The 19,955-nt window shown below is 32.7% G+C and overlaps 2 protein-coding genes across 3 annotated transcripts; both read left to right on the forward strand.

Annotated features, from left to right (window-relative positions):
- Positions 1 to 4,631: 4,631 nt before the first annotated feature.
- Positions 4,632 to 9,036, forward strand: LOC21389877 (E3 ubiquitin-protein ligase RHF2A). Its single transcript, XM_010112152.2, has 9 exons — positions 4,632 to 4,841; positions 5,915 to 6,055; positions 6,261 to 6,307; positions 6,641 to 6,703; positions 6,814 to 6,922; positions 7,097 to 7,476; positions 7,578 to 7,673; positions 7,788 to 8,156; positions 8,662 to 9,036. The coding sequence occupies exons 1-8, from the start codon at positions 4,836 to 4,838 to the stop codon at positions 8,098 to 8,100; spliced, it is 1,155 nt and encodes a 384-aa protein (XP_010110454.2). The 5' UTR covers positions 4,632 to 4,835; the 3' UTR covers positions 8,101 to 8,156; positions 8,662 to 9,036.
- A 7,534-nt stretch (positions 9,037 to 16,570) lies between these two features.
- On the forward strand, positions 16,571 to 19,616 carry LOC21389878 (fasciclin-like arabinogalactan protein 16). Of its 2 annotated transcripts, XR_002903463.1 has the most exons (3): positions 16,571 to 18,107; positions 19,190 to 19,328; positions 19,429 to 19,616. XR_002903463.1 is itself a non-coding variant. In XM_010112153.2 (2 exons), the coding sequence occupies exons 1-2, from the start codon at positions 16,793 to 16,795 to the stop codon at positions 19,255 to 19,257; spliced, it is 1,383 nt and encodes a 460-aa protein (XP_010110455.1). In that variant the 5' UTR covers positions 16,571 to 16,792; the 3' UTR covers positions 19,258 to 19,616. The 2 variants fall into 2 exon arrangements, 1 of the variants encoding a protein (XP_010110455.1); XM_010112153.2 differs by having other exon boundaries at positions 19,190 to 19,616.
- The last annotated feature ends 339 nt before the right edge of the window (positions 19,617 to 19,955 follow it).

Consider the following 19,955-nt stretch of genomic DNA (forward strand, 5'->3'; position numbering starts at 1 on the left):
GTTCCATAAAAAATGAAAAATAAAAAGTGGAACTCATAGACTGTAACTCTAGTCATGGTAATTAGATCCAAAATCTCATCAAGAAACGGTTGCCTAAAGAATAAGAACTGAGAATTGAGATAATTTTTATTATTCTATTCAAGACAATGTCCATATCACGACAGAAATTCCAACAGACTGTATACAATAGACACTCATCGTAAAACCTTTCACATATGTTTTCTTTGATGTCTTCATTCCAACATAGAAGACATATTGAAGTAGAAAAAATAATCAAAGAGACTAGAGATTCCACATATATAAAGTAGACAAATAAGTTTTAAATAATCGTCATACTCTATTAATTATAGCTTATAAGATATAGAGAGTTACGAAGTGGGAGTATAATAATTTTAAAACGTTATAAATAATGGTGAATATTTTATTTGTTATTTGAAAAACATAATACAAAAAACAAATAATTAATTTGTATGACAATATTCTACATAAAATGCATCTATATCATTAACAACAAGTTATGAAACAGAAACTTGATGCAAATAAATTTTAAATTTCTTATTAATATGAGGTTTTAGTCTAAATAAAATGATAAAATCATAATTTTATCAAGTAAAAGAAACATTATTATGTAATTTGACCATTTTCTCGTAGTCTTAAGTAAGACAAAAAAGTAAATAAACTAACAAAACATTACGTAGTTTTTGATGGGCGATAATTCAGAAGTCACATTCGACACGTAATACAATTATAATTTAATTCAACCACTTTTTTTAAAGTTCTAAATAAAAGAAAACTGTATATATCAAGTAAGGAAAAAGTACAAAAGGTAAAGGGCTAGAAACAAAAAATAAATCATTCTTTCTTAAGCTATAACTAATAGAAAATAATATATAACAAGAAAGTAAAAAGTACTAAAGACAAAGAGTATAAAAAAAAAACGTAAATTTAACTGCTCTTTTTTAAGTCCTAAGTAATAGAAAAGAGTAGATAACAAATAAGTACAAAATAAAAAAGGTGAAAGGTATAAATAGAAATAAAAATTAAACCGCATTATTTTGAGCCCTAAGTAAGATAAAATAGTAGATAACAAATAAGTAAATAGTACAAAATGTGAAGAGTATAAATAGAAACACAAATTAAACATTTTTTCTTAACCCTAAGTAGGAGAAAAGAGTAAATAACAAGTAAGTAAAAAGTACAAAAAATGAAGGATATAAACGGAAAAAAATTTGGTCAACAGCTACATGTTTCATCACATTTTTATTATATAATAGATATATATTTGTTATTTGGAACGAAAAAAGATAGTTTTGATCAAAAGAAGCCACTTTACTTTAACAAGTAAGTAAAAAGTACAAAAGTAAATGTCATAAAAGTAAATAAAAATTAAATCATTTTTTCTCAAACTCTAAGTAAGAGAGAACAATAGATACTAAGTAAAAAGTATAAAAGATGAAAGGGTATAAATGGAAACAAAAAGGAAAATTATAGTAAATAGCAGAGTTTAAAACTATTGAAAGTAAATAACAGTGTACTATGTAAATGATTCATTTATGACTAGTAAAAAATAGCTTACATAGTAAAAGATCTTAAGAAAATCTTTATTAATGTAGAAAAAAATATTTTTACCAGTCATAAAAAGAAAATTTACGTGAAAAAATATTTTTACTAATTGTAAATGAACCATTTATGTGGTAAATTTCTATTTATTTTAAATAGTTTTAAAATTTACTATTTACTTGATTGGTTTCACAAATATGTTATTTAGTACATTATCCCAAATAAAAATTAAGGGCTTGTTTCGATAGTATATTTGAACTCCTAATTTAAGTTCTATTATAGTATTTTTTATCTCATAAATAATTTAAATTAAAAAATTTCTTTTCTCATAGAGTTTCCGCTAATACTTGAACCCATGCTCATGCTCACAAGGTATATCGATGTTGATCAACAAATTTTCCCACTGTTAAAAATCTTGCAGAGACATACAATACCCTTGGTAAATATAATTTGAAAAAACATGCTCTGTTGCACATGACAAAGCAGCATTCAACATAGAGTGAAAAATGAAAAAAAAAAAAAATATATATATCAAAAAAAAGGAAAAAAAAAAAGAAAAAAAAGTAAGACTTTACCAACAAATTGAAATGCATAGAGCAAATTTTAAAAATGAAAAGAAAATTGTTTAAAGTTAACTAATTAATATAAGAATTTAGGTAGAGTGATTATGGTAATTTTGGCCTAATAATTAATGAAATACCCATTAAGAGAGACTCTTAATTAAAAAAGTTGACATAAACAAATTAAACAATTGTTGAATTTTTATTAGGCAGACCTACTACGTAAATTTCGTGACGTCGTACACTTGGTCCATTAGATAATTCCTCCGGAAGAGTAGTTTTATTATATGATTAGAAGGTCATGGCTCGTGAAGCATTTACCGTAACGCAATAGATATGATTAATAAAAACATTGGAATAATTATATTTAGAACTTTAGAAATTTTGCTTCAAATTAAGTACAAAGAAACAACACTTAATAATATTAGATGTTCAATTAACTAAACGTCGAGATATTTACAAAGTTAAATTCTACCCAACAAAAATAATAACAAATGCCTTAAACATTTCAAATGAAAAATAAACTGGATGTCAATAATAGGTTTAATTTAGTGATATAATCACGAAGTCACTAATCTGAAAGAAAAAAAAATGTTATTAAAATACAAAAAACAAAAGTACGTTAAAAAAAAAAGTAGGGGGCACTTGTTTAAGGCACTAATTAGTAATTAGTAACCACCGCCTAGATTTAAAAAAAGAAAACAAAAACTAAAATTTTTGGGAACCATGAATACCAGTTGGCAACCGGTTTATATTTTGCTTGCTATGATCTTTGCCCATACCCCTTAAATCAGGACTGGCAATTTCGGACATGATACGATGAAACGACACGAAAATGACACGAGATAAATAGGTTTAGACCGCACGATTATTAATTGAGTCGTTAACGGGCTGGCACGAATAACACGAAAATAAACGGGTTGGATTCGTGCCAGCCCGTTTAACACGCTTAACCCGTTTAGTTATACGGGCCACAGCCCGTTTTATTTATATTCTCTTGTTTGCATGAATGGTGTTTGATAAAAGGATTAACTTAATTTAACACTCTAACTTTTAAATAAGTTATAGTATGTTGATAAAATTACAAAATGCCAATGGACTTGTAGATGGATGATTTGTAGATGGACTTGTAGATGGTTGATTACAAAATGCCAATGGATGATTTGTAATGGATAAACCTAAACTTTAAATATGTTTTATGCTTTATGCACTTAAATATGCCAATGGACTTGTAGATGGTTGATTATGTTTTATGCACTTAAATTTTCAAATATTTGGTTATATTTTCAAACTTATTTAAATGTACTTGGTTATGTTTTCAAACTTCTTTAGATGTTTAGTAATTGGTATGTTTTGAAACATATGTCATAAGTGATGTTTTAGATATTTTAATGTGTGTTGGCTATTATGCATGATTTTAACTATAAGTGATATTAAGTAGTCAATTAATATAGTTTTGAATACAATATAAAATTCACTATTTTTGCTAGTTGGGTCATAAACGGGTCATAAACGTGTTTTTTTCGTGTCGGCCCGTCACGACACGTTTAATAATCGTGTTCGCGTGTCGTGTCGTGTTAACCGTGTTATTAGCATGTCATGTTCGTGTTTGGGTTTCTGACATGTTTATTAATCGTGTCGTGTTCGTGCTCACTATAATCGTGTCGTGCCGTAATCGTGTCGGCCCGAACACGGCCCGCGAACACGAATTGCCAGTCCTACCTTAAATGACCCTAGACTTTCATACACCGTTGGATTGCTTTGCATAGAGTAGACAAATGAAACGATTGAAATTAATGGTTAATGCTCCGTTTATTTCATCGATTTGAATTTAAAATTTGAGTTTTACTACGGTAAAAAGTTATAAAAAACAGTCACATTTAACTTTTTACTACAATAAAAAACTCTCACATAAAATTACATATCAATTCAAATTATAAATTCAGATCAGTGAATTAAACGAACATAATATTTTGGGAAGAGCCAATCTCTCAAATTTAAAGTGGGAGACTGTAGAAGGGTCCTTAAGAATTAATCCCTTTTAATTCTTTCAATTATTTTAAGATTTTAAGAAAAACCAAAAATTCTCAAAAAAACATAACTTTACAAAATTGAATAAAATAAAATGGCACAAATATAAAGTTAGAATTTTATTTCTCAAAATGACTGAAATGACATTTCTTCATCATCATCTTTATTTATATATTACTAATCTCATCTTAATAATATTCTCAAAAAAATTTCATCTTATTAAAATCTAAACAACACAAATACTTTTTTAATGAAACAAAAATACCTTTTTAATTCGATGTATTTTGTAAAAACTTTAAGTAAAAGAAAAAAAAGTAATAAGAGGAAAAAAGAAAAAAGAAAAAGAAAAAGTAATCAACAACAAACCCATCATTAAAAAAAGAAAAGAAAAAGTAAATAAAATAAAATAAAAAACAAACCAATAATTATTGGTGAAAATGGACATGTAAAATATTCTTCACATTTTGGTTCCATTCTCTTCCCATCTCTCTCTCTCTCTCCTCTTTTTCTCTCTCTCCTTATCATCACCATTGAATTCTGGGAGTTTCTTCTTCTCATTGATTGAAATGGATCGCTAGTTGGGTTGTCTGATTGGGAGACCGGAGCTCGATCTGCTTCCTTTCATGGGTGTTCTCTGGTCTTCTTGACCCAATTCTGGATTACTACTCATTCCAATTCATTTAAATGGAGGTAAATAAACAAACAAACAAACCCCATGATTTATTTTTCTTGCACTTTAATCTACACACACACACACACACATATATCCTCTAATTTTCAAGGTTCTTTTGTGGTTGTCTTTCCTTTATCTTGTACTTTTTGAATTATTCAGACCATTTTCTGGGTTTTACGTACTTGTACATATTTGTGTTAAAGAATACCGCTTTTCTTGAGCTTTTGTCTGAAGTTATATACTTTGTTAGGAATTTTCTGTGATGGGATTGTTTCATTGTGAAGTTATGGCATGTTTTTCGCGGTTTTCCTATGAAACAGAAAAGAAGCTATAAGCTGTTATTCTTCTCCTAATGCTGCTCAAAAAGAAAATTTTGTTATGGTTTGTGAATTTATTATGAATGATTTACAGTTAAGAGAGAGAGAGAGAGAGAGAGAGAGAGAGAGAGAGAGAGAGAAGACAATAATGGAGGTTTTAAGTGTTGGCTTGTTTCTGATAAACTACAACTAATTCTTATTGTTAGCAATTACAATTTACAATAAGAATTTTGTAACAAAAGTATCATTCTGGTAGCTATTACGCAGGGTTTTGGTTTTCATGAATGTTAAAAGATCTACGTGTCTTAATTTCTTTTTTATTATTTTGTTTCTGATTCGTTTTTATTCTATTATATTGAGGTTTTTGTAAAATAATAATTAAAAAAGAAAACTTGATTTAGACTTTGATCGGAGTTACTTTGATGGGATTTGCAAATTAGAAGAGTGTTCTTTCAAAAAGAAAAGAGAGAGAGAGAGAGAGAGAGAGAGAGAGAGAGTAAAACCCAATCAAGATTTTGGTTATTTACCCTTATGCAGCCAATCCAAATTATTCAGGGTTATCATTGAGCCGAGGGGTTTTGGTTAGTTTCCTGAATGTTAGGAGATCTATGTGTCTTGTTACAATTTTAAGCATAGCCCTTAAAATGGATGCCTCTTCATTGTGGGTTCTAATAATTTGCTTTTCATGAATTTTTGATCATCCATAACGGTTGGCTTTCGAAAATTGTTTGGTTGTATCTATACTAAAGTTAGTGAAGTATTTGGTATTCTAGATTCAGAATATGGAAGTGGGGAAGAATACTGAAAGTCACTTGACATCAGCTGCTGCATTTGTGGATGGAGGAATTCAAGATCCTTGTGAGGACACTTGCAGCATATGCTTGGAGGAGTTCTCCGAAAGTGACCCCTCCTCGGTAATATGTCCTTTTTTTTTCTTTATTATTTTTGCTATTGGTGGTACTAGACATTCATTTGTCTTAATTTTCTCTTTCTCAGTTTCTCTTCCTAACAAGCGCCTGCAATGCTGGCACACTCTTACAGAGGAATTTTTGTCTTGGTATTTTGTGTTTATACCGAGTGAATGTGCATTCAATTCTGTTTTTGCTCCTTGTCTTGCAGGTGACTATTTGCAAGCACGAGTTTCACCTCCAGTGCATTCTTGAATGGTAATTTATTTTATCAAAAATTGAATCTTGTTCATTTTTCCTTTCGGATGTTTTCAAACTTTGTATGCAACAATAGTAATTTCATGTGTAATTTTCCTTATTTTGACTATCATATTGTTGGTTCTTGGTAAATGCACATGGTTTTTTTAAAAAGGAGAAGAAAAGTGGAAATCTCCCTTTTAGACTTAGCCGGCTTCATAACAATGTTTCTGTTGTAAACTTGTTTCAATTGCCTGTTTCTATTGTGACAATATTACCCAAGTTATTCTGGTCATATAATAGCTTATTTTTGTTGATGAACCTTGGAATCTAACGATATGCTTCACCTCTTAGGTGCCAAAGAAGCTCTCAGTGTCCCATGTGTTGGCAACCCATAAGCCTGAAGGATCCTGTCAGGTTCTCTCTCTTTTCTCTCTCTTTTTTTTTGTTTTTGTTTTTCCATCACCTGACCATGCTCTTCGGTTGACATTTTTCCAAGTATTTATCTGATGACCATATTGTGGCAGTCAAGAATTACTTGAGGCAGTGGAACGAGAAAGGAACGTCAGGGTAACTCCATCTAGGAATGCCACTATATTTCATCATCCCACTCTCGGTGATTTTGAGTTACAGCATGTTCGTTCTCCGACTATACCCACTTTTTTCTCAATTACTTTGTTTGGTTACTAAAGATATAGCAAGCTTTACTACTTTTTAGCTCGAAAAAGGAAGAAATAAAGAGTAGAAAATATAATCAGTTTTGGCTGGACTATCAAGTTCGCTTATGTGATTGATTGCGGTAAGATGCAGTTACCTGTTGGAGCTAATGATGCTGATCTCGAAGAGAGAATAATCCAGCACTTGGCTGCTGCTGCTGCAATGGGGAGGGCTCACCATGTTCATAGAAGGGATAGCCAGAGGGGTCGATCATCTGCTCATGGTCGTCCGCACTTCTTGGTATTTTCCACTCATCCTAGTGCAGCTTCTTCTGGTCATGTTTCTGCTCCAAATGAGGACCCAGAACCTGTTGCAGTTACTGTAGCTGCTCCATCTTCCCCTCTTCCATCTGGCAGAGAGGAACCGTCACGGCAGATTCCGCACTTGCCCTTCATTCAAACTAATCAAAATTCTTCTTCAGCGTCTGGATCCAATTTGATTCCAACAAATCAAGGACCGTCCTTCATGAACCGGTAGTCAATATCCCTTGTTTTGTTTGCTTGGTTATTGTTATATAGATCATTTTGGACAAGTTTATACCTTCATTTGTATGAATATTTATCATCTGCTGTAGGAACTCTGCTAATCACACACCAGATAGAGCAGGACCATCTGACTTGCAGTCATTTTCTGAATCTCTGAAATCTAAATTTAATGCCATGTCAATGAGGTACTTTTTTATGAAGAATGGATTTTGATACTTGATACTCTTGGTGGATTTTGTGGCTGTAAGAGTAAGTACACTGACTATTGATCTTTATTTTTCGTTTATTATATACATCAGATACAAAGAATCTTTTTCGAAGAGCACAAGGGGGTGGAAAGAGAGGTTGTTCTCTCGTAACAGTTCCGTGTCAGATGATCGTTCTGAAGTCCGCAGAGAGGTGCCTGCTGGAATCGCAAGTGTATATCGTATGATGGAACGGCGTGAAGCCAGAGAAGATGATAGACCCAATCAAGCTTCTGTAGCAGATAATTTATCCAGTGATTATAATGCAGATCGACGCGACCGGAACAATGCAGAGACTCGTGGAGAAAACTCATTGAATGACAGCAACACACATACTACTTGTGCTGCGAGCTCAGCTTCATGTTAAGCTGTTAAAACATTGTTTCGCAGGAGCATCTATCCTCAGCATTTCAATTTTTGAAGGTCAGTTGCGAATCATAATATTTGATTGGTCTGATTTCGGCTCAAAAAACTGAGTCACAGTTATAGGAAACTGTTTATTAAATCTCATACTTCATTGCGAATGCCAACAAACTGTAGCTTGTTTCCCCCAGCAGTAGTAGCAGCAAATCCTTACCAAATTTGTCAAAGTTGAACGACATGTCCAGTCATTATAATAACTGCTCTAGCATTTGCCCGGAAGATATCTTCACACTATTTTTTTTTTTCCACATTCCCATTTGATTTCACCAGTTTTTCTCCAGCAGAACTACTCGAAGTTTCAACTGTCATGTCCACCCCATGCTTTTCTGCATATAGGATAGGAGAGAAATGTTTCATGACACATTCAAGTGATTAGAAGATCAATGGCTAGGACCCGACATTTAATCAACAAACAGATCTGGGTCTCTCAAAGTGTCTACTTAACTATAAGATTAAGATACTTGATAAATCTAACTTATGTTTTGAGTTTTAATTGGATTTTCAGGTAAACCCTTTTTCTATAGACATGATATGCTGAGGATGAGATGCTTTTGCTTCAGAGATTCGGTTAGTTAATGGTGATTATGATATGTTTTATCCAAAATAAGAGAGGAAGCGAGGAGAGAAGAGCCGAGACTAATATAAAATACAAGAGTATTTCGTATGTATATTTGTTTATAGACATGTTAACCCAAAAATTCGGTGCGGGAATGTGTTTCTAAAACCATGTCTGGATGGTCAGATCTTGGCATTTGTTTGTTCTCTGAATGTTAAAAGGAAAAGTGTTAAAACTTGATGGGACCATTTTAAGTTACCATTGGCCCTTGCCACCTTTTGCCTTATGATGATAAAGCATGTTTTTAGAGGGTAATTTTTCTCATTTTGATCCCCCTATTCCTGTGTCTACTTGAAGTAAATCACTTTTGTTTGGTAGCTCTTCATCAGATATCTATCATTTCATTTAGAGGTGCTGTGGTGGTACACTGATTATTGAAAACGCGTTCGGTTCTTCGATTCATTTTGTGGTTCTACGCCTGCAACCGCGCATGTAGAAAGAATGGGAGTGGGGAAGGAAGAACCATCGTTTGACTTTGGCACATGAGGTGGCTCGGAAAGAACTGCTTTTTCGGGTTTGTCCGCCTAGATAGGAAGTGTTCTTCAAAATTCAAGTGCAATGCCTTTCTGTTTATGGGTATGCTCGTTTCTTTCTTTGGCTTAAAACCTAGGGCTTGTGCTTCTTTAGCCGTGCTTTATGAAGGATTTTTCAAATCAAATGTGCCGAATCATAACACGATTTATTGATAGAAGGTGTCATACTAATGTACTCTTTTCACTGTTTGATAAGGCGAAAAGTTAAGAGGGAAAAGAAAATGACAAATATCAAGTGTTCTCTCGAGTTTCTTGGTTGGGTGATTTTAAAAACGACGAGAAGGAGCTTTAGACCATCTAATATAAATGTTAATCTATTGTCAACTTTAGCATAGAAAAGTAAACTAATATATGCTAAAAGTAAAATAATATATGAGAATGCTGTAATGATTAAATTGAAAAAAATTAGAATATTAACCAATAAAAATTAAATGTCAAATTTAACACCAACAATTGTATAGTATTAGAGAGTAATTTTTCTACTCAAATGTTAAAATTTGACATTAGACATTAAGTTAGCATTGCATTGGAGATGCTTCTGATGATGTTCTTATGTTAAGACGCTTATGATTGGTACTATTTGTTACATAGATATTAAAAAGCATAAAAATATAAATCGAAAGACTTTCACGTCCCAACACAAATCCAACCACTTCTGGATGGATAAAATATGATGGAATTGGGAAGAGCACTTCTATTTATTCCCGTGGGATTTAAACCTTATTTTGATTTGCTATTTCCTTTTTTTTTTTTTTTTTTTTTCCAAGCACCCCGACATGTTAACAAATTTTTTTTTTTTTTTTTTTTTCCACAGATCTTTTTATACTCCTTTTCTCTTCTTTTCTTTTCTACCAAGTAAAGCTGATTTTGCAATTTCTTTTCTCGAAAATAAATTATGAAAATATTTGCTGACGTTACGCTGTCACTTGTTAGATGAAAAAACAAAAACAATATCAAGTTAAAATAAAATTACCTTTTACACATGCCTAAGGTCACTCAGATAACCAAACAAGTAGTTAAAAAGCAGTAAGTTAGAACTACTCGAGCAACCAAAGGAGAGGGCTAAAAATAAATAAAATAAAAATTTAAGAAAAATATAATTACCCATACAGCAAAATTTAAATAGTAAAATAAATTGCCGTGTAGTGTGTGTAAATTGTAGTCAAATGCCTTTTTCTTAGTCAAATATTTATATTAGTTAAAAAGATAATAATAAAGAGTAAGGATAAAATTAAGAGTCATGCAGATAAAATTTTGATAAAATTTACTTTTGAGTAATATGGTAGTTTTATTAAAAGGGATATTAATTAAGAATAAAAAGTAAAAATTTAAATCTATACATTTTAAGAATTATTTGTTTTATTTGTTTTATTTTTTTTTTATTTTTGAGAAAAGGAGACAAAAACTCCTTAGAATGTATGGGTATTAAATTTTTTTAACTCTTACACTTGGTTAACACCTCTTTTAATTAAAAAACTAGATTAGTTAAAAAGATATTAATTAAGAGTGAGGAGTAAAAATTTTGAACAATACACGTTTAAAGTGTAAAGTCTGTAATTGGGTAATCTTAACAAATACTCTTGAAAGTATATGGGTAAGGATTTTTACCCTTTATTATTAATTTATAATATTTTTAATCAAATAATTACACTAATAAAAAAATATTTATTAAAAATAAAAGGTAAAAATCTACACTCTTAAAAGTAAATTCTCCATTAATTTACTCTTTTACTGTTGAAGAGGCCAAGCACAAATATTATCAGAAATAGTAAAAAATAGGTCAATATGAAAAGTTTAAGGAAGTATATAGGCCAACTTTTAGTTATAGAAATTAATAGGCCATAACTTGTCAAGTTATGGTTCATAACCAGATAAGTTATAGATAAACTTGTCAAGTTATAGTTCATAGCCAGACAAGTTATGGACAAAAATTGTGATTTATGGACAATAACTTGTTAAGTTATGGTTCATAACTAGATAAGTTATAGATAAAAATAGTAATTTAACCTATTTATTAATTTATATAAACTATTAACCTATTAATTTTAAGACGTATTTTCCTCATTCTCTCCATATTTTCCAATCCCCTTCGAATTGGACCGGGCTGGTCCAAGCCGTAGCTTGGGTTTAGAGTCGTCGGTGGGTGGTGGGCAAATCAAATAAAAAAGCGTGCTTTGAACTTGGGAGAAGAGAAGTAACCACCGAGAAAGGTCGGTGGGACCCATCAAAGATGATTACAGTAGAGAAAAAGGGAATCAGACATTAGAGGTTCCAAAAGCAACTGTCATCTACTTTGCAATCTTCCAGCTTGGTTCACTTCACAAGTAGGCCCCAAACAAACTAAACCAGCATTATTTTTTTATTAATGTTTTGGAATCTTTAATTGGGGCTAACTTTGGCATTTCTCAATTCTCAGTCTTCTTTAATCTCCAATAATGTTATGTTATGTTTAGCTTAATTTTATTGCTTTTGTCATCACCAACTTCCCAACAGAATAAACACTACAAGACATGCTGCAATTTGCAAACATGCTCCTCGTTACCATTATGCATTGGAAATTGCAACTCTTTCTCATGAAAAGATTTCTACGATAAGATTTAGAAAAATAAACTATACACGGGATTCTATTTTTTAACTGTTAAATTAGTATCTGAAATTATTTATTATGAATATATTTTTTATTTTAATGTAATTTTTACTATATCTAATGATAAAAAATTTACGCTTTCGACAACAGACCCTACACTAAAAAGAAACTAAATTATAGTAACTTTTTCGTTCTTTAAGTTAAGAATTGGAATTGCATTATTCTTCTTTTTCTATTCCATACTACAAAAAGAGAAATAATGCTATTATTTTTCATAGAATGCTTGTTTTCTCAATAGAAGTTGATATTGACCTATTATCAATGCAATTTAAGTAAGAAAAATGATAACATTACTATTCTATTTTTGTCCCCCTCTATATTTATTGTAACACGTGAACTCAATTAATATAATATATTATAATTTATTGTTATTTAAAAAAATGAATAATTGAGTTCACGTGTCAAACAATGAATGTAGAGAGAGACATACAAAGTGATGATAACATTTCTCGGTAGATATAGACCATCACCTTTGTGCTTTGTGGAGATATGAATATTAAATTCATGTGAAACTTGTGCAAGGTGCACTAGCAAGCGACTTCCTTCTCTAATAATTCTGCTATCATGCAAATCTCATAAACGCTTTTCAATTCTTTACCTTGCATCATTGTTGGGAGGTATTTTCTTTCTTTCCTTTTTCTGATTTTTTTTGAGGAAATGAATTAAGTGTTATATTATAGGGTCCTTTTATGTTGCCGGAATGCTTTCTGAGAGATACAATATTTTGTGAAATTTTATCTTATAACTTATAAACTCGAACGATAAAATTGTAAAAATTACTATAAACTTGTGAATTTTGAAGGAATACGATGAATCGTTCGAGTTTGTAGGTTCTAACGTAAAAGTTACAAGTTATTACATTCCTTTAAAATTCACAAGTTTATCGTAATTTTTACAACTTCATTGTTTGAGTTTGCAAGTTCTAACGTAAATTTTCATAAATCAATGAATATTCGAATACGGTATCAGAAAAAGGCATCCCGAGAGCATAAAAGATCCCGTTTTATAGAGAAAAATATTAGCCATGTTTAGAATTGATCCCGTTTTTGTTTTTTATGTTTTTTAAAAAAGAAAAAATGAAAACGTTTTCAAAACGGCGTTTGGCACAATAAAGACAAAAAATGGAAATGAAAATGATTTTTTAGTTTAATGTAAAATGAGAGAGAAATGAAAAATGAATTTTAATTGTTTTTTATTTTTTATTTTCGTTTTCTCATCTCTCGAGCAGAGAGAAAGAGAGAGATACTTTAATGAGTTTTTTTATATTGAAAACAATCTCTTAATAAAATTACTAATCACATTTTCAAAAATGATTTATGTCTGAGATTGAAAATGTTTTCATTTTTATTTTCATCCAAAAATAAAATTATTTTGAAACGAGTTCCAAACGTGCCTATTGTAATTTTTTTTTTTTTGTTGTTGTTAATAAGCTTCGGTTTGTTGTTGGAATATTGTAATAGGTTCTGTGCTATATTTCATTTTTTTCTTTCCGAAAGGAGACATTGATTACATGTTGGAAAAACAATATAATAGTATATATATTATTTGCATAATGAACAAAACGTGACATCATTTGAATGGGGGTGCTAATTTCTTGCTTTCTTTGAAGAATACCCACTACCAAACAGATTCTCTATTCCCCTCCTTGATTATATTCTAGCTTTCCAAAACCTACCAAGTTAGACTTTCAAAAGGAAAAAAAAAAAAAAAAAAGAAAAAAAACATAAATCCACCAAATTGTAATGAAAATCTGTGATTCACATGTAACGAAGCGCGCACTCAAAGTTAGTGCATGTATGTGAACAAGCACATCAAATATGGTATTATTTCATTTTCCAAAAATATGTGTGTATATATATGGTGTATTTTAACTAATTTAATTAATTGAGAATAAATGCTAGATAATTCCATGCATGAAATAGAAAGCTAGATACCTATTCGTTTTCATAATTCATAATTTGTTTTAAAAAATAAATTAAACTCAAATTATACAACTTCTTTTACAAATTAAGGATTAGGTTCATAGGACCATCGGTGCAATAAAAAACACACAAATATTTCTTATGAAGGTGTAATGGATCCAACAGAAAAATCATAATCCTAAAGTACTATTTTACATCATTTTTCAACTTTGCTAATAAACTTCCATTTGTTTGAAAATTAAGCAATCAAAAGTATTATTTTAGTTTAACACTTCAAACCAACGTGTTTATATTTTCAAATTTTCAAGTATATTATAGTACGATCAAAATATAAATGCAACTATTGAGTGACAACTTCTTATTAATTTATTGTCAAGTTATATTATCATCAACAACTACTACTATATCAGAAAGAGACACACCCTTGTACACTCTAATGAAGAACTGACCCGTTTAGTTCGCTGATTCGAGTTTTAAATTCGAGTTGATATGATTTTATGTGAGAGTTTTTTACTGTAGTAAAAAAGTTAGATGTGACTGTTTCTGAGAACTTTTTACTGTAGCAAAACTTAAATTTCAAACTTAAATCGGTGAAGTGAACGGGGCAATTTTGTTTAGAGCCTAAAGACTTTGTTCTTCATGTTTTTGAGAAAACGTTAAGACACAGCACTTTTGCAAGCTGAATTTGGCCAAAAAGTCATTTTCTACGTAGACATTTTAAGTTGTAAGTGATGGTTTAACTTTTAAGTAAAAAGTGTTTCTGTTTGTAGAGATTCAATCAAAGCACAACCTATTAGTAGTTCCTTTAAGGAATATGCTCGTCTTGGGGCATAATCATCGGAGACATTTGGTTCATAAATTATAATCATGTTATTAGAATTATTTTTAATTTACGTATATTTTTTGTGAGAGAAAATACTGTAACGAACCATGAATTATGATTCAAATCATAGTTTGAATCCTCCAACCAAACGTCAACTGCTCAGGCATAATCATTCAAACCGCTTTTGTAAAACTAGGAAAAGAGGGGTAGTCAAGATTACTCAAAGTTAATTACTTCTTCGTTTTTTATTTGTTTATTACTCGATAAATTTTTATTTAAGTTTTAGTTTTATACGTTATGTTATTACATAGTATTGTATTATTTTTCATTTAACATGATAAATATTTAGAAATATTATTAGGATTCATCAAGTCAAAGAGAGTCCTCTAATTCATAATATTACAAGTATATATACGTGATATAAATTATTATAATAATTATTATTTGCTGTAGACGTGATACCACCTTTTTATGTATACATTAATCTTCTTATGTGCCATAATGGCGGGATCATGTTCTACTTTTGTGAAAATTCTCTGTTATCATACTATTAAGCTTTTAATGCTCATTATGAAGTATAATATCATATTATTGATTTTCTTCCCTTTTCTTCTTTAGAAAATTAATAATAATTTGATTTTTATATTAAGTAATAAGTATTAGCAGAACAAATTAAGTAATAAGGGAACAAAATCAGATTTAGAGAAAGTCAGCTGAAGGTTCCGAGTCTGAGGGTGACAAACTATCTGCCAGCGGGCAAGACGTCACCGTTTTAGAAAATTAAATAAGTAAATAAAAGAGGAAAGACCACGCTCCACGCTCCCCACGCGCGCGTAAAAGAAACGTGCTTGTAGCTTAGCGTAGAACTGAGGTCATTATTCATTGTCACACACCGACACCTCCCTTTTCGGCTCCTTGTCATCGGCTCGGCTCGGCTCTTCTCTCATGCCTTACTTGGAATCCACTCTTTTTCTCTCTCCTTTTCTATTTACCTTTTAATAATTACATTTCTGGTTTTTTACTTCTTGAAACAAAAGGGTGTCTTATTATTTTTTTTAGAAGAAGAAAAAGCGAGCCTTATTTTATTTTAGGTAAGATTATAAAATTTCTTGATGAATTATAAATTGTAACACAATTTGTCTATTGATATTTGAAACGTAATATCCGTTCTACTTAAATTATAAATTATTAATAAAAATACTCTTTCGATTAGTGTTTATAATAAAAACGTCACATGTCATATAAATACCGATAGTTGCAAACTAATTTAGAATATAATTACTATTCTACCCATAATTCGTAAGGCCTTGTTTGATTTAACTAATTAAAATTTTAATTTAGTTTGAATTGTGATGAGTTGAATTGTGATAAATTTAATTGTGATTCCAATCAGTGTTTAAATACACAAATAAATTATTATTTGAATTAAAAATAAAAATACAAACTGTGTTTCGTTAAAGTGTTAAAAATTATCACTAGAGTTTTGTACAAAATCTTAAGGACCCATTCATTTTATGATTTGAGTTTAACGGTAAAAAACTTTCAAAAATAATCACATTTAATTTTTTTTATTACAGTAAAAAATTCTCACATAAAATCATATATTAACTCAAATTAAAAACTCAAATTAAAACCTTAGCAAACAAGCCCTAAATTTATTAATCAAAGTAGCGGTGGAGTGTAAAGCAATCAAAACGGCTCAGCTCGGATCGGCTCGGCTCGAAGTGAAAGGGAACCGTGTGGTCCCCACATCCAGCCTGTCTCTACTCACAAACACACACAGACACAGAGTCACCTCCGCATGAAAAAAAATAAAAAAAAAATAAAAGGAAAAAAAAAAGTCATCTTCTTCTCTTCTCTCTCTCTCTCTCTCTCTCTGCCTTTTTTCTCCAAAGCCTTAATAGCATCACTTCTTCTCAAGTCTTTCTTCGCTTTGCTTTCCCAAACCCAAACCAAAAATTCTTCTTCTTCTTCTCTCTTTCTCTCTTCCCTCTTATTTTTCCCTCCTCATTTTCCACACTCCAAAACCTTCTTTATACACTCGTACCGACACTTTCTCTCTCTACTCTCTCTCTCTCTCTTAGATTGAGCCGCCATGGATTCTCCTCTCTATGGCGTCTCCATTTTCTTCTCCATTTTCCTCCTCTCTTCCCACACTCTCGCTGCATTGCCTCGAACCTCATCGTCTTCATCGTCGTCTTCGTCTTCCTCCGGTCAGATTAACTCCAACTCCGTCCTCGTCGCTCTCCTCGATTCCCACTACACAGAGCTCGCCGAGCTCGTCGAGAAGGCGCTTCTGTTGCAGACTCTGGAGGAAGCCGTTGGGAAGCACAACATCACCATCTTCGCGCCGAGGAACGAAGCCCTAGAGCGCCAGCTCGACCCGGAGTTCAAGCGATTCCTTCTCGAGCCGGGGAATCTGAAGTCGCTCCAGATTCTGTTGATGTTCCACATTATCCCAAGCCGAGTCGGCTCCGGCGACTGGCCGGTCTCCGGTTCGGACCCGGTCCGGCACCGCACGCTCTCGACTGAGCATGTGCATTTCGCGAGCAAGGGTTCCGGCGAGAAGGTTGTTAATTCGGCGGAGATCGTCCGCCCCGACGACGTCGTTCGACCCGACGGAGTGATCCACGGTATCGAGAGGCTTCTGATTCCCCGATCGGTGCAGGAGGATTTCAATCGGAGGAGGAATTTGAGATCGATTTCGGCAGTTCTTCCCGAAGGAGCTCCAGAGGTTGATCCGAGGACTCACCGGCTTAAGAAACCGGCGGCGCCGGTCCCAGCCGGAGCTCCTCCGGTGCTTCCGATCTACGACGCGTTGGCTCCAGGACCTTCGCTTGCTCCGGCGCCGGCTCCCGGACCGGGAGGCCCCCACGGCCACTTCGACGGTATGGCTCAGGTCAAGGATTTCATCCAGACCCTATTGCATTACGGAGGATACAACGAAATGGCAGATATTCTGGTCAATTTGACTTCTCTCGCTACGGAAATGGGAAGATTGGTCTCTGAGGGTTATGTGATCACTGTTTTGGCTCCGAACGACGAGGCCATGGCGAAACTGACGACGGACCAGCTGAGCGAGCCCGGCGCGCCGGAGCAGATCGTGTACTATCACATAATCCCGGAGTACCAGACAGAGGAGAGTATGTACAATGCGGTGAGAAGATTCGGGAAGGTTAGGTACGACACTCTGAGGTTGCCTCACAAGGTCGTGGCTCAGGAAGCCGACGGGTCGGTGAAGTTTGGGAATGGTGATGGATCGGCGTATTTGTTCGATCCTGATATCTACACAGACGGCAGGATTTCGGTTCAGGGGATTGACGGAGTTCTCTTCCCGCCGGAGGAGGAAACGGCGTCGGAGAAGAAGACCAGTTCTCCTGTTAAGGTCGCTACCAAGCCCACCAGAAGAGGTAAATTAATCTCAAATTATAATTTCACTTTTTTTTTCTTTTATTAAAAGTTTTATTTTTGTTTTGGTTAATTGACGTTGTTGTGAGGAAAAAAGAAAAAAAAAAGGGTTTAATTGATTTTAATTCTGTGGCTGTGATTTTTTTAATCTAGTTTGGTGAAAGTTGATTACACGACAAAATAGCTCATACCAAAAACAGAATTTAGGCCGCTGTTGGAGTTAATGATTGTTGTTAATTGTAGTGGGATATAGAGAGGATCATTTTGTGGAAGTTTATGATTGTGTCTTTGATGGGGTTATCACGTAGCGTGTGGAAAAAAAACTAGGATCCACTTTCTAGTGTTAGTGTTAAGAGAATATGCCAATCTTGTTTTTGTTATTACATTCTAAAGATGAGAGCTTTAGAGGCAAAAATCTTGTGAAGATAACAATATTTTGTGGCTTCCACCAAAGAGTTAAAATATGGTGAATTTTTCTGGTTTTGATCGGAGGAAGCTTGGAAAAGGGTGAAAGGTTGGTGAAAAGTGTTGGAAAATAATTAAATGGTTTTCACGGGCTTTGTCTTCTTGAAAAAGAGATTAAAAAAAAGAAGGGGGGATTGACGTTTGAGACAAGAAAAGGCTCTGCCCACTAATGTCTTGAGATGTTTGAACGGTTCCGTGCGTAGTGCCACCAAGTCCATGTGACTAAAATTTGCCAAACCAGACTTTGCCCTAATGAGTCCACGTTTGCCACAGCTGTTAGCTGCGGTTTTCTTTCCCCACAAAAACTTTGATGCCCAAAAGCAAATTGTATTATTAAATTCCACCCCCCTTTCACTTTCTGTTCTCTAGTCATGTTAAAATATTAGCTGGCATGGTTGGTTGTATCTTTTTTTGCTTCTTTTATTAGCTGACCCTGATTTTTGTATGTGGGGTTTTTAGTTTGTGATCTCTGAATAAGCCAAAATCTGAACAAATCATTGATTTTTTCAGTGTTGTAATTTAATATATAAATCTTGTGGGTTAGAGAATTTGTTTTAAATTTTAATATTTCTTTTGGGTTGACTAACAACTTGGTTTCCTTTTTTACTTGGGTTTACAGGAAAGTTGATGGAAATGGCGTGCAATGTGCTTGAAGTTTTTGGACAGCATCGCTTCTCTTGTCAATAAAGATAACGCTCTCTCAATTAAAAGCCCCCAAAAACAGATGGAAAATGTCTTGTAAAAACAATTCATAAATGGTACAAAAAACAATAACGCCCACTTCATTATTGTGTAGTTTTGATTCAAATCTCATCTTCATTTTTGCTGAACAAGAGTTTGCTGTATATATATATGCAGTGTAGATTGGCTCTGCCTACTACAGTGAAGAATATGAGAGAGTGAGAGAGCGTTTGTTTGGAAGAATTTTTCTTACTTACAGTCCCACAGAAAGAGAGAACATAAAGTGTTACTGTTGTTTTTGTCATAAACAAATTACTGTAATTACATATCATTTTTTTAATTATTTTATGTTTTTGTTTTTTTCACTATTGTGTGCATGAACAACTTGGAATACTTGCTACTTTTTCTTAATATCTTAATCATGTTCATAGGTTGGGTTCTTTGTTTATTCATTGATTGGGAATCAAATAATTCAATCATTATATATATATTCTCTCACTCTCTCTCTCTCTCTCTCTCCATTGCTATGCTCTCTCTCTCTCTCCATTGCTATGCTCTACTGTCGGCAGGAATATGAAATTCGAGCTTCAATTTGCTGTTGGGTTTATTTGGAAAATGAAATGATGTGATGGTGGTTGGATAACTTATTAATTGTTATGTGATTAAGACTGCGCGTAAGTTGGTGGTCTTTCATGGCCTGGTAT

Source organism: Morus notabilis, unplaced genomic scaffold, assembly GCF_000414095.1.
Source record: "Morus notabilis unplaced genomic scaffold, ASM41409v2 Scaffold1280, whole genome shotgun sequence".
NCBI classification, from domain to species: Eukaryota; Viridiplantae; Streptophyta; class Magnoliopsida; order Rosales; family Moraceae; genus Morus; species Morus notabilis.

Coding starts and splice junctions, on each gene's coding strand:
- LOC21389877 (XM_010112152.2), top strand. Junction 6,056..6,260: donor CCGAAAGTGACCCCTCCTCG/GTAATATGTCCT, acceptor CTTGTCTTGCAG/GTGACTATTTGCAAGCACGA. Junction 6,923..7,096: donor GTGATTTTGAGTTACAGCAT/GTTCGTTCTCCG, acceptor GGTAAGATGCAG/TTACCTGTTGGAGCTAATGA.
- LOC21389878 (XM_010112153.2), top strand. CDS start 16,793: ATGGATTCTCCTCTCTATGGCGTCTCCATTTTCTTCTCCATTTTCCTC. Junction 18,108..19,189: donor TACCAAGCCCACCAGAAGAG/GTAAATTAATCT, acceptor TTGGGTTTACAG/GAAAGTTGATGGAAATGGCG.